Source organism: Schistocerca piceifrons, chromosome 3 (assembly GCF_021461385.2).
Source record: "Schistocerca piceifrons isolate TAMUIC-IGC-003096 chromosome 3, iqSchPice1.1, whole genome shotgun sequence".
Lineage (NCBI taxonomy): Eukaryota > Metazoa > Arthropoda > Insecta > Orthoptera > Acrididae > Schistocerca > Schistocerca piceifrons.
In genome coordinates this window covers 471,771,548-471,786,537 of record NC_060140.1, presented here as the reverse complement: position 1 = coordinate 471,786,537, position 14,990 = coordinate 471,771,548, and the positions used below count along the sequence as shown (strand labels likewise).

Here is a 14,990-nt window from a genome sequence, read left to right as displayed (position 1 = left end):
ATATCGACCAAAACATTACATACTAGGATCGCCATACAGCAACAGCGTGTGTTGTCTGCCTTGTACCTGTGGCTTCATAGTTGTGACACGGAGAAGTGAACAAGCTGTATATATAGAAGACACAGGATTTAAAACACACACTTGGCAAATACAAGGCAGGACAATTTAAAACAACGTAGTAACGAGAACCCACACTCACCAAAATATTACAGACAAGAATCGCCAAAAATAGCGGCGTGAGTTTTCTCCCCTGCCCATGTAGCTTTATAGTCGTAACATGAGAGTAGGACCCCAAAAGTACTTATAAATAAAGTGTGCACAGATCAGACCATCTCGTCGTATGCAGCCAGTGTGGTCGTACGCCTAGCCGTCTGTTATTTCATTCCTTGATGGCGTGTCCTCCGACAGAACTTGTTGGCTGCATGCTCGAAGAGCTCTCGTAGATAGGGAACATCAGCGAGCTTGTGCAGGGCCATTTTGCTTTACAGTGCTCGAGGTCATCACACGCTGCTTGTAGGTGTCGCTGCAGCGTCATGGCATTTATACTGCAGGTATACAGCACTGTATTGCCTGCATACAGTGCCATGATATCCGGTTATCCTGGGAAGGTCAGACGTGTACAGCACGTATAACTTTGGTCCGAGGAGTGAACCCTGTGGCACTTCCACGGTGATGTCCCTCTTGGCGTAACCGTCATCCTGGGCGCAGATGCGAAAGGTTTTTCTCTGAAGGTGCGACTGGAAGGGATGCACTTGTGACACAGGGAACCCAAGTACTAGTAGATATTAGAGGAATCCCTCGAACAACACAAAGCCAAAGGCGCAAGAGATGTCCAGAAAGATGGCTCCAAAATACTCTCTACGTTCAAATGGCTCTAGGCACTATGGGACTTAACATCGGAGGTCATCAGTCCCCTAGACTTAGGACTACTTAAACCCAAGGACATCACACACATCCATGCCCGAGGCAGGATTCGAACCTGCGACCGTAGTAGCCGCATGCAGACTGAAGTGCCTTGGACCGCTCGGCTACCGCGGGCGGCCTCTCTATGTTGTAGAGCACATAGCGCCTCCTCTACCAACCTCAGAAGTTGGTGCGTGGTAACGTGTTCTCTCCAAAAGCCAAATTGTTCACCGGGAGGCCGGCCGCGGTGGTCTAGCGGTTCTAGGCGCTCAGTCCGGAGCCGCGCGGCCGCTACGGTCGCAGGTTCGAATCCTGCCTCGGGCATGGATGTGTGTGATGTCCTTAGGTTAGTTAGGTTTAAGTAGTTCTAAGTTCTAGGGGACTGATGACCACAGATGTTAAGTCCCATAGTGCTCAGAGCCATTTGAACCATTTTTGTTCACCGGGAAGGAGTTATTCTGCCTCTACGTGAAACATCAGTCTTCGAAGGTAATAGCCTTTCAAGTAGCTTACATGAGGCTGGCAGCAGGCTGACAATTGGAAGGTGAGCATAGATCTTTACCTGCCATTGGCAGCACTGTGACGTCTGCGTGTTTCCACGCCATGGGAACACCTTCTGTAGCACGATCTTGTTGAAAGTCTCTGCTCTATGTTCTGCTTAGTGGTAGGAGTTATTTTACTTCAAAATGGTTAAAATGGCTCTGAGCACTATGGGACTAAACATCTGAGGTCATCAGTCCCCTAGAACTTAGAACTACTTAGACCTAACTAACCGAAGGATATCACACACATCCTCGCCAGAGGCCGGATTCGAACCCACGACCGTAGCAGTCGCGCGGTTCCGGACTAAAGTGCCTAGAACCGCTCGGCCACAACAGCCGGCTAGCTATTTTACGATCTGATTCATTACAAGGTAGGGCTTTTTCGCTTTACTGCTGTGTACGTTGCGTAGTAGTTGTGCAACCTCTTCCCCAGATGCCGGATCGACGACACCTTCGTTATCCCATATTTGAATATACCGTGGCAGGCGAGTGGCTACCTCTTGGATGTGTGCCAAGTCTGCCACTGGTCGAATATTCTCGGCGAAGACATCACGAGAGCTTCTTCTGCCTTGGTGTTTGTCCGTGAGATGATGTTTGGCCCTATTGCTAGAGGTAGTATTGTGATTTCCACAACATAGATTTCACCAGGCGCTGTGCTGATCCGTCATCCAGCCCTTCAAAGACACAAGACCAGCAGCATTCCATCTTTCTGTGGTTTTCCACTGCAGGCTGCTCTTAGCACATCTTGTTGAGGATGCATTTTGTGGCTGGTGAGGTGCCACTCAAGTGGCTCTTCATGGTGGTGATGGCAGCCAAGATATCTGGGGAGGGGGACGCTTTGCTTGACTGTCGACATCAGGTGGTGTGGATGCTACGACAGCCTTCAAGGCACTGTTGATGAAGTGACACAATGTCTCATGTGACTATGCCTCATGTCATATATTATGTTCTTTATATTATTTGAAAAAGCATTAACAGCTGTATACCAATAAGATTGAAATAATAATAATAATAATAATAAGTCTTTGCTGTTAGATCTAGAAGCATCCAACTCACTTTTCAAGGTGGTGGGTTACACTGTACTGTTACTGAAATGAAATAAAATAAAGTACCTCGTATCTGCTGCCACTGTTGGCGTGAATTCCTGCTGGAAGTCATCTCAATTTGTTTTACTCATTTTGAGATATCTCTCTGAGTTCAGTGTGCAGCATCCCCGACAGACTTGAAGATCAGTGGGATGTGGTCTGATGGTTGGACAATCCCAGTTGAAGCTGTCAAGAGCTGCAGGATACCGCTCTCAATTGCGACGTTGAGGACATCAGTGTGGCATTCTCATGTGAGGATGGTGTAATCGTTTGACACCACAATTATTGTTCCATGGTCTTCTGTAGCTCACAGTAGGCGACACTCACTAGTTTTCATGAATTTCGAGTTTCAGGTGGCAGTTGCAGAACATTGCTTGGCAACAGGGACCTCAATGATATATGAACATTATTTAGGGTCTGTGTTCTAAAGGAAGCTGATCAACAGAGCTAATGAGCTTCACTCTCAGCAAAGTGTGGGACCCAGCAGGCGAAGATTTTGCTGTGGAGAGACAATAGCTCCCCATTGTCTGCTGGCTCGAGAATGCCACGTGGTGATCGGTATGCTGACATGAAGGTGACGTAGGTGGCTGATATCGCTATTGTGACAGCAGCTGCCTCTGATGCCTTGAGCATTGGTACCACGAGCATGTGGCGTCACAAGATGTTGCTACATCATGCCTCCTTTATACTTCTACCACTCCCCATTCCTTCCCTCACTACCTGGTCACATACACCACCGGGTTTTGTGTGTGTGTGTGTGGGGGGGGGGGGGGGGGGAAGGGGAGGGGAGAACGAGGGCGAATCGCCAACTGCTGGGTACGAATCTGGTGTCTCAGTGCTTCAACCATCCCCATAAGTCACACTCAGTTGACATTGTGACTTAAGATGGCTGAGTGCTGGGTCCCACACTTTGCTGAGAGTGAAGCTCATTAGCTCTGTTGATCAGCTTCCTTTAGAACACAGACCCTAAATAATGTTCATATATCATTGAGGTCCCTGTTGCCAAGCAATGTTCTGCAACTGCAGATTTTGTTGATTGCCTAAGATCAGTGTGTCTCCTAAGCCAGTTCCACCTTTCTTCAACTGTCTGCACATTTGTTTGAAACACAGTTGACACCCAGTTTACAGAGCCCCAAGTCATCCTTCAGCGTAATTTATTGGGCTTGTTTTCGGAGGTGGACTTAAAGTGCTTTTAATGCTACGCTGAGGCAAGAGTCTTCCGAGTTTATTCGATACATTGCCATTGTCTTATCCTCTTCATCTTGCTCCAGTTTCTTGGGCTCTTTATTCTGCTTGAAAGCATGTACATTTGTTTGCCACCAAATCCATTCATCTTCAATACGTCCTTTAGATGGTAAAGCTCCCTTGGTTGCCTGTCTTTGTCTGATGCTGCAGTGGCCCTGTGGACCAGAGTACATGGCACACCACCACATTGTAAAGAATAAAAGCAGCTGGAGATGTGGGGACACAAATGGCTTTCCTATAAACACTGTGTCCCACAATGCTGTCCAGTTTGCACTTCAATAGGACGTTCAAAAAAGAGTTCGCCATTGTCTTCCGCCTCCACAGTGAATCTAGGGGTGCAGAGAGTTCAGTTGGAGAAACCCATGAAGCCTTTCACTCCTGAGTGGCCACATCACATCACAATTTGTGATTAACATATCTTGTAAAGCATGTTCAAATTCTTACACCTCCAGATGCCATTCTCCTTCAAAATGAGGTGTGCCACATGCACTGGTCCACATGCCCCATGCAGTATTGTACAAAGAAAGCCTGCCAAGGGAGTTCAACCACTTTAAGGACATATTCAAGTAGAGTGGATACTGTGGGAGAAAAATTCCGTATGCTTTTAAGCAGAATCTACAGTCAAATGAGTAGAACAAGATGAGGAGGATAAGAAATGGTATATCTGCTGTATACTGGCAAAGTATTGAACAAAATCGTCAGAATCTTGGCTCCACATAACATTAAAGGCATTTTCTGTCCATCTCCAAAAATGTTTGCACTATGAACTTAGGTGTGCACTAAGACACCTTCATACCCTACAGCCTCTGTCTTATCACATGATTTCCACCCTCACTCTCAACACTCAAATGAATATCCTCCCAAAAAAGCTACTGTTTTGAGTGTAAAATCGACCAAAAAAATTAATCTCAATGGGAAGCATCAATTTTTATGGCTCATATCCTAGCACTGAAGGGCTCACTAGATCCTCACTAAGTCTCAACGAAATGTTAGCAACCTATTCAATTGTGCCAATGCACTCAGATGGGTCACATGTCTTCTCACTTCTAATGGCTTTGCACATTCATTTAAAAATATCAGTTTATCAAAAATGAAGTAGATGAGGTTAGTATCCTAACAGGAGAAACCAAAAATTCTATTTTGTATGTTAATGAACACTGAGAAATGAAATGATTTTTTATGTGCCACTAAGCTACAACTTTGTATTAAGTTTTTGTACAAGTTTTACCAACAATGGAGGTTACTCAGTATACACTGATGAGCAAAAAATTAATAGTTTAATAGTTTGTTGGTCCACCTCTGGAAAGCAATACAGCAGCTATTCTGTGTGCCATGGATTCAACAAGCTATGTACAGGTCACACAATTCTCAAAAATTATGGGCTGGTAGTTTCTGAGTGTGGAGCTAGTACCCGATAGCATCTGAGATTTCCATCGGGTTCAGATGAGGTGAATTTTGTGGCCAAGACATCAGCTTTTATTATCGTGCTTCTCAAACCACTATAGCACAATTCTGGCCATGTGTCACAGACAGTTGCTCAGCTGAAGATGCCATCAACAAGATGGTACACATTAATGTTCATGTAATCCACAGTTGTCATGGTTTCGAAAAACCATTTGCCAATATGATGGTATATCTGGACACAAACATTGAACTGCTGTTGCAAAAAATGCGATTCATCAGACAAGGCGATATGTTTCCACTTATCGGCAGTAGTAATTGATGATGTCAATTGTTCAGTAGGGGAACACATACGGGTCATCTCCTGCTAAGGCCCATGCTCAACAACAAATGCTTTATGATGTGCTCTGAAACATTTGTACTTGGATCAGCATTGTGGTCTACCATCAGGCATGCCACAGACACCACCTATCTTGCTCTTCCAGAGCATGCAAGTCTCCAAACTTCATGTTCTATGATGAGTTGTGGAAGTCCAACACCTTGTCCCTTACTCATGGATTCACCATCCTTCAACCACTTTCCATAGATGCTCATGTCAGTACCACATGAGCAGCCAACTATCTTCACAGTTTCTGAGATGCTCATTCCAGGTGCCAGGCCATATCAATCTGCTCTTGGATATTGCCATTTGCAACTCATATTATTGTTAGAATGATTCACCTTTCTCTCAATTACTTTCCTTACCACGAGACATGCTGACAACACTGTCAGGTGGCACTCAGTCTCACGGTGGCATGGTCATGATGTTTTTGCTCATCAACTTATCTCAGTAATGGTCTTGTAAAAAAATTCACTACCATTGACATTAGAAATTACTATGTTGAAAATATAACTCTCAGATTTCAAATTGATTGCATTACCCATATAGTGTTCCCTTAAGGCAGTTTTAATGTGCTTTTAGAGCTCTTAGAAAATGCAACTTCCTTCTTGGAAAAATATAACAGCCATACGAGTTTAATATTTTGAAATACTGACATTAATTTTAGCATAAAGTAGGTGCACCTGCCAAATTTCCTCAGATGACAAAATACGTTTTTTAACTAGCGTACAGATAAATTTGCATAAAACAGAGTTTATCAATGCTTTATGTCTATCAGATAATGAAGAAAAACGGCTAAAATTACAGACAAAATAAAAAATGGCAACCTAGATATGTAGGGATTGTTAATCAGATGGGTACTAATGGTTGTAGATCACAGTGGAGTACAATGAAGTGGCCTAACTTGTGATTTTACTGATTATGCTTCTGAGAGAATTGCCTTTTCTTTGCTATATATTTAACAAGAGTTGCCCAACACAGTAGAAAGAAACATAGAAACACAAAAGAAAAGTAGTTGTAGAAGTATTCACCAGTGATTTGCACCTGCCCTGAAAAGATAACGAGTTATGTAAATGAACTTTGGCAGATCAAAAACAGTTAAAGAGAGAGATTTAATTATCTTAAACTAACAAATAGATACAAATCACAATTAATAAAATAAAAACAAATGGAAAATGATACTTTATGCAGTTGCACAACATCCTGGCAACATAGGTTATTCACCGTAAAAAATGAAGATTTCAAATCTACCGTTCAAAAAAATTTAGATTCTAGAAGGTACTAAGTTTTTCACCCAACACATTGAAAATGAGACAGAAGTTGCTTTCACTGAGTTACGCAGCTTTGTATTGACTACTTCAATGTCAGAAACAGAAGTCTTGTACAGCCCTTCGCATTCTGTTATTAAAAAGTAACTGACATACCACAGCTACTTTGTATAGTAGTACATTTGATTTTTATGAGCTGTTATTTTCCACCCTGCTTCAGGATTACAATAGATGTTTCCCAATATGACAAACTATAACTACCCTCAAATTCCTCTTGTGCCAATTTTATAAAAATTGTAGGTCATTCTATGTATCAATAATAGCTTTGGATAAACTTCCAGTATGGTTTAGGGACAATCTCATAAGTGCTAAAAGATGTTAGAAAGTTGTCTCAACAATACTTGGAGCCTCTGAAACAGAATCATCTGTTGAGTGGCCTGAACAAAGGATAATGCTGTCTTTGTCATTAATATTTTACTGTAATTAGAAATTATTTATACAGTCTTTTCACCATTTTAATCTTCATTTGAGGTTTTGTAAAACAGTATTCATTATGTCTTACAGCATTGACTGTGTAATATGGCACTTTTATTGTTCTTGTTTCAGATGGGACAGTGAAGCCACATTGCCACATCACAATCAAGTGTACACGAGAGGTAACGTTCACCAAATGTTATATAAATGATTAATGGAAAATCTCATATAAGATGTGAAACAAATACTAACAAAGAGATAGAGGGGCTGGCCAGTACTTACCTCAGCTCAGTACAGCCGATAGATACACATAAAACAGAACTGAAAATTTACATTCCTAGCTTTCGGAACTTCGTTCCTTCATCAGGGAGGAGAGAGGGGAAAAAAGGGAAGAAGGGAAAGTGGATTCAGTTACTCACAACCCAGGTTATGAAGCAACAGGGAAAGGTAAACAGAGAGGGTAACAAGGATGGAGGCATGGTTGTCAGAGGGAAGCCAAAGATATTCTACTGTAAGTACTGTGCCAGCTTCAAACCAAAGAGGATGCATACAGAAGTAAAGAGGTATATAGTATAAAGATAAACACAACTATGTAGGATGAAAAGATGCATGAATGGCTAAAGAGGAAAGGGAAAGAGGAGAAGACTGAAGAGTGAATGGGAGTGAGGTTGTTTAACGTAGGTTCAGTCCAGGGGAATGGCGGGATGAAAGGATGTGTTGGAGTGCAAGTTCCCATCTCCGCAGTTCAGAGGGACTGGTGTTGGGTGGGAGAAGCCAAATGGCACATACGGTGTAGCAGGTTCCTAGAATTATGCTGGAGGGCATGCTCCGCTACTGGGTATTGGGCATCTCCTAGGCGGACAGTTCGTCTGTGTCCGTTCATGCGCTCAGCCAGTTTAGTTGTTGTCATGCCGATGTAAAAGGCTGTGCAGTGCAGGCATGTCAGTTGATAAATGACATGTGTAGTTTCACACGTAGCCCTGCCTTGAATTGTGCATGTTTTACCAGTAGCGGGGCTGGAGTAGGTGGTTGTGGGGGGATGCATGGGGCAGGTTTTGCAGCGGGGTCGGTTACAGGGGTAGGAACCGCTGGGTAGAGAAGGTAGTCTCGGAATATTGTAGGGTTTAACAAGGATGTTACGGAGGTTAGGGGGGCGACGAAAGGCAACTCTGATTGGTGTGGGGAGAATTTTGTCAAGGGATGATCTCATTTCAGGGGTTGACTTGAGAAAGTCATATCCCTGGCGGAGTAATTTGTTGATGCTTTCGAGGCCAGGATAATATTGGGTGACAATGGGGATGCTTCTGTGTGGTCTGGGGGTAGGAACATTGTTGTTGGACGGGGAGGAATGTATTGCTTGGGAAATCTGTTTGTGGACAAGGTCTGCAGGATAGTTGCGGGAGAGGAAAGCACTGGTCAGGTTATTGGTGTAATTGTTGAGGGATTCGTCACTGGAGCAGATACGTTTGCCACGAATACCTAGGCTGTAGGGAAGGGAGCGTTTGATGTGGAAAGGATGGCAGCTATCAAAGTCAAGGTACTGTTGTTTGTTTGTGGGTTTGATATGGACAGAGGTGTGGATGTAAGCTTCAACAAGATGAAGGTCAACATCCAGGAAGGTGGCTTGGGTTTTGGAGAAGGACCAGGTGAAATTCAGATTCGAAAAGGAGTTGAGGTTATGGAGGAAATTAAGGAGTGTTTCTTCACCATGAGTCCAGACCACAAAGATGTCATCTATAAACCTATACCAGGCCAGGGGAAGCAGCTGTTGGGTCTTCAGGAAAGCCTCCTCCATGCGGCCCATGAAGAGGTTGGCATAGGAGGGAGCCATCCTGGTTCCCATGGCCGTTCCCCTGATTTGTTTGTAGGTCTGGCCTTCAAAAGTGAAGTAATTATGGGTGAGGGTGAAGTTGGTAAGTGTGATAAGGAACGAGGTTTTTGGAAGATCTTCGGGTGGGCGTTGGGAGAGGTAGTGCTCAAGGGCAGAGAGACCATGGGTATGTGGGATGTTTGTGTAAAGGGATGTAGCATCTATGGTGACAAGAAAGGTTTCAGGTGGGAGAGGAGTGGGAATGGATTTGAGGCGTTCTAGGAGGTGGTTTGTGTCTTTGATGTAGGATGGGAGTCTGCGGGTGATAGGTTGTAGGTGCTGGTCTACCAGAGCTGAGATACGTTCGGTTGGGGATTTGAAGCCTGCTACAATGGGATGGCTAGGATGGTTCTCTTTGTGGATTTTGGGTAATAGGTAGAAGGTAGGGGTACATGGCTCAAGTGGAGTGAGTAAGTCTATGGAAGCCGTTGTGAGGCCTTGTGAGGGACCTTGGATTTTTAGGATTTTTTGCAGCTCAGTCTGGATGGAGGGAATGGGATCCTGGGTAACAGCTTTGTAGGTTGAGGTGTCAGAGAGTTGACGCAGTCCTTCTGCCACATACTCCACATGGTCAAGTACGACAGTTGTGGAGCCTTTATCCGCCGGGAGGATGACAATAGAGCGGTCTATTTTCAGCTCCTTAATGGCACGGGATTCAGTTGGGGTGATGTTGGGGGTTGTCGGGATGTTCTTCAAGAAGGACTGGGAGGCAACACTGGATGTGAGGAATTCCTGAAATGTCTGCAAGGGATGGTTTTGGGGGAGGGGAGGAGGATCCCTTTGAGAAGGCAGTCGGAACTGTTCTAGACAGGGTTCAACACTGGGTCTAGTATTTGGGGGCTGTGTTTGGGTAGTGAAGTGATATTTCCAGTTGAGGTTCCGGGTGAATGAGAGGAGATCTTTAACCAGGGCAGTGTGGTTGAATTTAGGTGTGGGGCTAAAGGTTAAGCCTTTTGATAGAACAGATGTCTCTGGATGAGAGAGGGATCTGGATGAGAGGTTTAGGACTGAATTGGGACTGGTGATATGTGGCATTTGACTGTGGTTATAGTTGAGATTTGGTCTGTGTGGGGTATGTGCTAGGATGGGGAGATTGAGTAGGGTGGCTAGGCTAGGTTTGTTGGCTATGAGGGGGGTTTGTTGAATGTTCTGTTGTGGTTGGTGTTTGTGAGGGATAGGGAGAGGGACCCCACTTCTTAGGTGTTGCACTAGCACTGTGGATAGTTTTTTCAGGTGGTGTGTGGCATGGAACTCAAGTTTGCATCTGGCTTCTAGGATGATGTTCCTCAGTGTGTTCTCCAAGCAAGGGTTTGAGAGGTGGAGGACTTTGAAGAGAGATAGGAGCTGTTGGGAGTGGTGGTTACATGAAGTAGTGTAGAGATTCAGGACAAGTTGGGTAAGGGCTAAGGATTGAAGGTTCTGGAAGTCCAGGAGAGACTGGTAGAAGGAGGAATTGCACCCGGAGATGGGAACTTATAAGGTAAGCCCTTTAGGGGTAATTCCAAAGGTTAAGCAGGACTGGAGGAAAAGTATGTGGGATTGCAGTTTGGCTACGGTGAATGCATGTTTCCGGAATGAATGTAAATAATGTGGTATAGGATTAGGGTACATAGTGGGTAACTGGTGGGTAGGGAAATTAAATAACTAAAGTTGAAATAGTAATCATAAGAAGGAGTAAAACACGGAGGGAAGGACGAGAAGGAAAGAAATTGTGTTGGTAATGTTCAATACCAAAGGAAGGCCACTAAATAAGAAAAATACGGAAAAAGTTGACCAGACCAAGCAAGTATGTCCAGATCAGGGGAAAAGAACACACGTTGCTCAAAAACAGAGATAGCGAGTGGCGAAAAAAGATCGCGCGTGCCGCAAAAGCGATCGCGCGTGCCGCAAAAAAGATCGCGGGTGGCGCAGAAATGTCCCAAAAAAATTTTCTTGTGGCAGAGAAAGATAGCCAATGGCACAAAAATATCGCCAGCAACAAGAAATCGACGGAAATGGATGATACTGGTAGGTGTGGAAGAGATTGTTGGCAGTGATTGTTGGCTGGGAAACAGCGAATAACGAACGTTAAAACTATGGAATGTTGAATACATAAATCAATAAATAAAAAAGAGAAGAGGACTATAAACGGAACAAGATAATAGGAGGAAGATGAAACTAGCACAGTTGGTGACGAAAATATTTATTTATGTATATATAAAACACTGAAGAAGAGAAAGTGTTAAGATGACAGACGTAAGTGATAGCTAACAGAAGGGACAAAACAATGAAGGATGTGGACCATATAGGTGATCTAAATGATTAATAGAAAATCTCATATAAGATGTGAAACAAATACTAACAAAGAGATAGAGGGGCTGGCCAGTACTTACCTCAGCTCAGTACAGCCGATAGATACACATAAAACAGAACTGAAAATTTACATTCCTAGCTTTCGGAACTTCGTTCCTTCATCAGGGAGGAGAGACGGGAAAAAGGGGAGGAGGGAAAGTGGATTCAGTTACTCACAACCCAGGTTATGAAGCAACAGGGAAAGGTAAACAGGGAGGGTAGCAAGGATGGAGGCATGGTTGTCAGAGGGAAGCCAAAGATATTCTGCTGTAAGTACTGTGCCAGCTTCAAACCAAAGAGGATGCATACAGAAGTAAAGAGGTATATAGTATAAAGATAAACACAACTATGTAGGATGAAAAGATGCGTGAATGGCTAAAGAGGAAAGGGAAAGAGGAGAAGACTGAAGAGTGAATGGGAGTGAGGTTGTTTAACGTAGGTTCAGTCCAGGGGAATGGCGGGATGAAAGGATGTGTTGGAGTGCAAGTTCCCATCTCCGCAGTTCAGAGGGACTGGTGTTGGGTGGGAGAAGCCAAATGGCACATACGGTGTAGCAGGTTCCTAGAATTATGCTGGAGGGCATGCTCCGCTACTGGGTATTGGGCATCTCCTAGGCGGACAGTTCGTCTGTGTCCGTTCATGCGCTCAGCCAGTTTAGTTGTTGTCATGCCGATGTAAAAGGCTGTGCAGTGCAGGCATGTCAGTTGATAAATGACATGTGTAGTTTCACACGTAGCCCTGCCTTGAATTGTGTATGTTTTACCAGTAGTGGGGCTGGAGTAGGTGGTTGTGGGGGGATGCATGGGGCAGGTTTTGCAGCGGGGTCGGTTACAGGGGTAGGAACCGCTGGGTAGAGAAGGTAGTCTGGGAATATTGTAGGGTTTAACAAGGATGTTACGGAGGTTGGGGGGGGGCGACGAAAGGCAACTCTGGGTGGTGTGGGGAGAATTTTGTCAAGGGATGATCTCATTTCAGGGGTTGACTTGAGAAAGTCCTATCCCTTCTTCCCTTTTTTCCCCTCTCTCCTCCCTGATTAAGGAACAAAGTTCCGAAAGCTAGGAATGTAAGTTTTCAGTTCTGTTTTATGTGTATCTATCGGCTGTACTGAGCTGGGGTAAGTACTGGCCAGCCCCTCTATCTCTTTGTTAGTATTTGTTTCACACCAAATGTTATATATTAGTCATGACTTCAGAGGTCATTGGGTGGAAAGGAGATCAAGCAGAGGACAAAGCTGGCTATTCACTACCTCCTTGTGCTAGTTAATTCTGCTATTGTGTTGTTACTTTTTTTCAGTTGTATCACTCCACAGAAAAGGTTCCATGCGGTGTTAGAGAATGCCTTAATTTCACAAAAATATTTTCATGGATGTAAGTTTCTTGATGTTCACATGCTATTTGTATGCATTTTAAAACAGGTGGTACATCTTTCACATGTTTAGTGCCACACTATTAGTGATGGATGTTTTACTGCCAGGCCAGGACAGGCCAGGCCAAGCACATGGAGGTATGCTGAAGGATTTTATCCTGTGGCCACTGCCGACTACATGATGTCAGACTTGCAGTTCTGCCGTGCTTGTTGGCAGCCACACGACAATCAACACATTAAATTACACATATATTAGCATAAACTGCAGATCCATGAACAAATGATCAGAATTGCAAACTTGGTAGATCAGCTAAGTTGCTGTGAATACCCATGTCTGTTAAAATGATGTGTCATTCCACTCGAGCACAAATCCTTGCCTTTTGTAAGCAGTGTGCTACCATTTGATTGGAATGGGTGATGTGTTGGAACTTTGAGGCAGTTTCTGATGCATAATTACGGTGGTGGTCACAAACATTCGTTGTATCTTCTACTCTAATAAAGAATAGCGAGAATTAACTGATAGCCAAAAAGCCATCCGTAAATATCAAAATCAGATGAGCTCATATGTTGAAAGATATTCTCTGAGTGATGTTGCAGTCTTATGATTCTTCTTAGTATTTCTGGAAGTATGACATTATTTCCACAAGCTAATGAGTGTGTAAGAATGTCTACTCTCATAAATATTTGTGGCATGCTCCTTGTAGCCCAGGCTTTGAGCCATCAGACTGAACTGTACACATTTTTGTTTTATTTATTTTTTATACATACACCTGTGTGTGAGAAACTAGGACGTGGAATGAGCTGAAGAACAAACAAGTGTATTTTTATAGAACATAGTAGTCACTTTAGAAAAACAGACATAGGACATAACAGTTATTTTACTGGAACAGTTGCAGGAAAAGTATATAATGTAAAACTATAACAGAAAAAATAAAAAAAATATAAAGACAAGGAGTAACACATGTTGTTTAAAACCTGAGAAACATGCAGTGCATTTATATATATCCAAATTTTATGCATCTCTTTCAAAAACTTCATTTAATGAAAAAAATGCTTTTTCAAGTAAATGTATCTTTAATTTATTTTCAAATAACACTTTGTTACTTCTTGGGCATTTGATGGAGTTTGGCAATGAAAGAAAAAATTAACACTGGAGTATTGTACACCTTTCTGCACCCAAGTTAGCTCTTTTAGTTCACGATGGATGTCAGTCTTCCTCCTTGTGTTGTGATCATGGAACATTTCGTGAGTTTAATAGTGGTCAGGATTGTCTACCATCAAACTCATAATTGAGTAAATATATTGGGACATTGCAGTATCTCGAGCTTCTTGAACAGATTATGGCAGGAAATTCTCAGGTGTAATCTGCACATTATTTGGACCACCTTTTTTTGCTGCAAGAAGAGTTTCTTTGATGAAGGTGAATTGCCCCAGAAGATAATTCCATAGCACATTATGGAGTGGAAGTACCAAAAATAAGTAGATTTTGTGACACTGATGTCTCCAATTTGTGAGGTTGTTTTAATGGCAAAAGTAGCGTGGAGGGCAAACGTTTTATGGTTTGGAGGATATGATGATTCCAGCTAAGAATTTGCTGCAACATACTCTTTGTATTTGTTGACTGTCAGGTAAAATAGGAATCTCTTGTGGGACTTGGTTATCTAAGCTGAAATGGATGTAATTGGTTTTGCTTAGGTTTACTGTTACTGAGTTTACTCTGAACTAGGTTAGAGAGTCCTGAAAGCGATTTGTTGGCTTCAGCTTCTATGTCTGTGGACTGTTGGTTATTTATTACAATGTTAGTATCATCAGCAAACATAGCAAACGTGGATGTTTTGTATGACAAAGGTAGGTCGTTTATTTAAATCAGAAACAGCAGTGGGTTGAGGACCGATCCCTGAGGGGCTCTATGAAGTTCAGTACCCCAGTCGGACTCCACATCCTCCCTTGCTATGCTGCTCTAATCAAGAACTATGTTCTGCTTCCTATCAATTAGGTAAGATTGTAGCCAGTTTTCCACTGCCCCTGTGATGTCATATTGGCTTGCTTTGTTGACAAGGATTTTGTGATCCACACAGTTGTAAGTCTTACAGAGATCACAGAAGATACAGAGTGACTTCATTTTTT

At 43.2% G+C, this 14,990-nt stretch overlaps 1 protein-coding gene across 1 annotated transcript in view; it reads left to right on the top strand.

The window, feature by feature from the left end:
• The window catches only part of LOC124788135 (F-box only protein 32), a 542,142-nt gene that overhangs the window by 506,656 nt on the left and 20,496 nt on the right, over nucleotides 1-14,990 (top strand). The window contains exon 4 of the mRNA XM_047255273.1: nucleotides 7,430-7,479. Coding sequence (XP_047111229.1) covers nucleotides 7,430-7,479 — 50 coding nt within the window. The remainder of the gene's footprint in view (nucleotides 1-7,429; nucleotides 7,480-14,990) is intronic.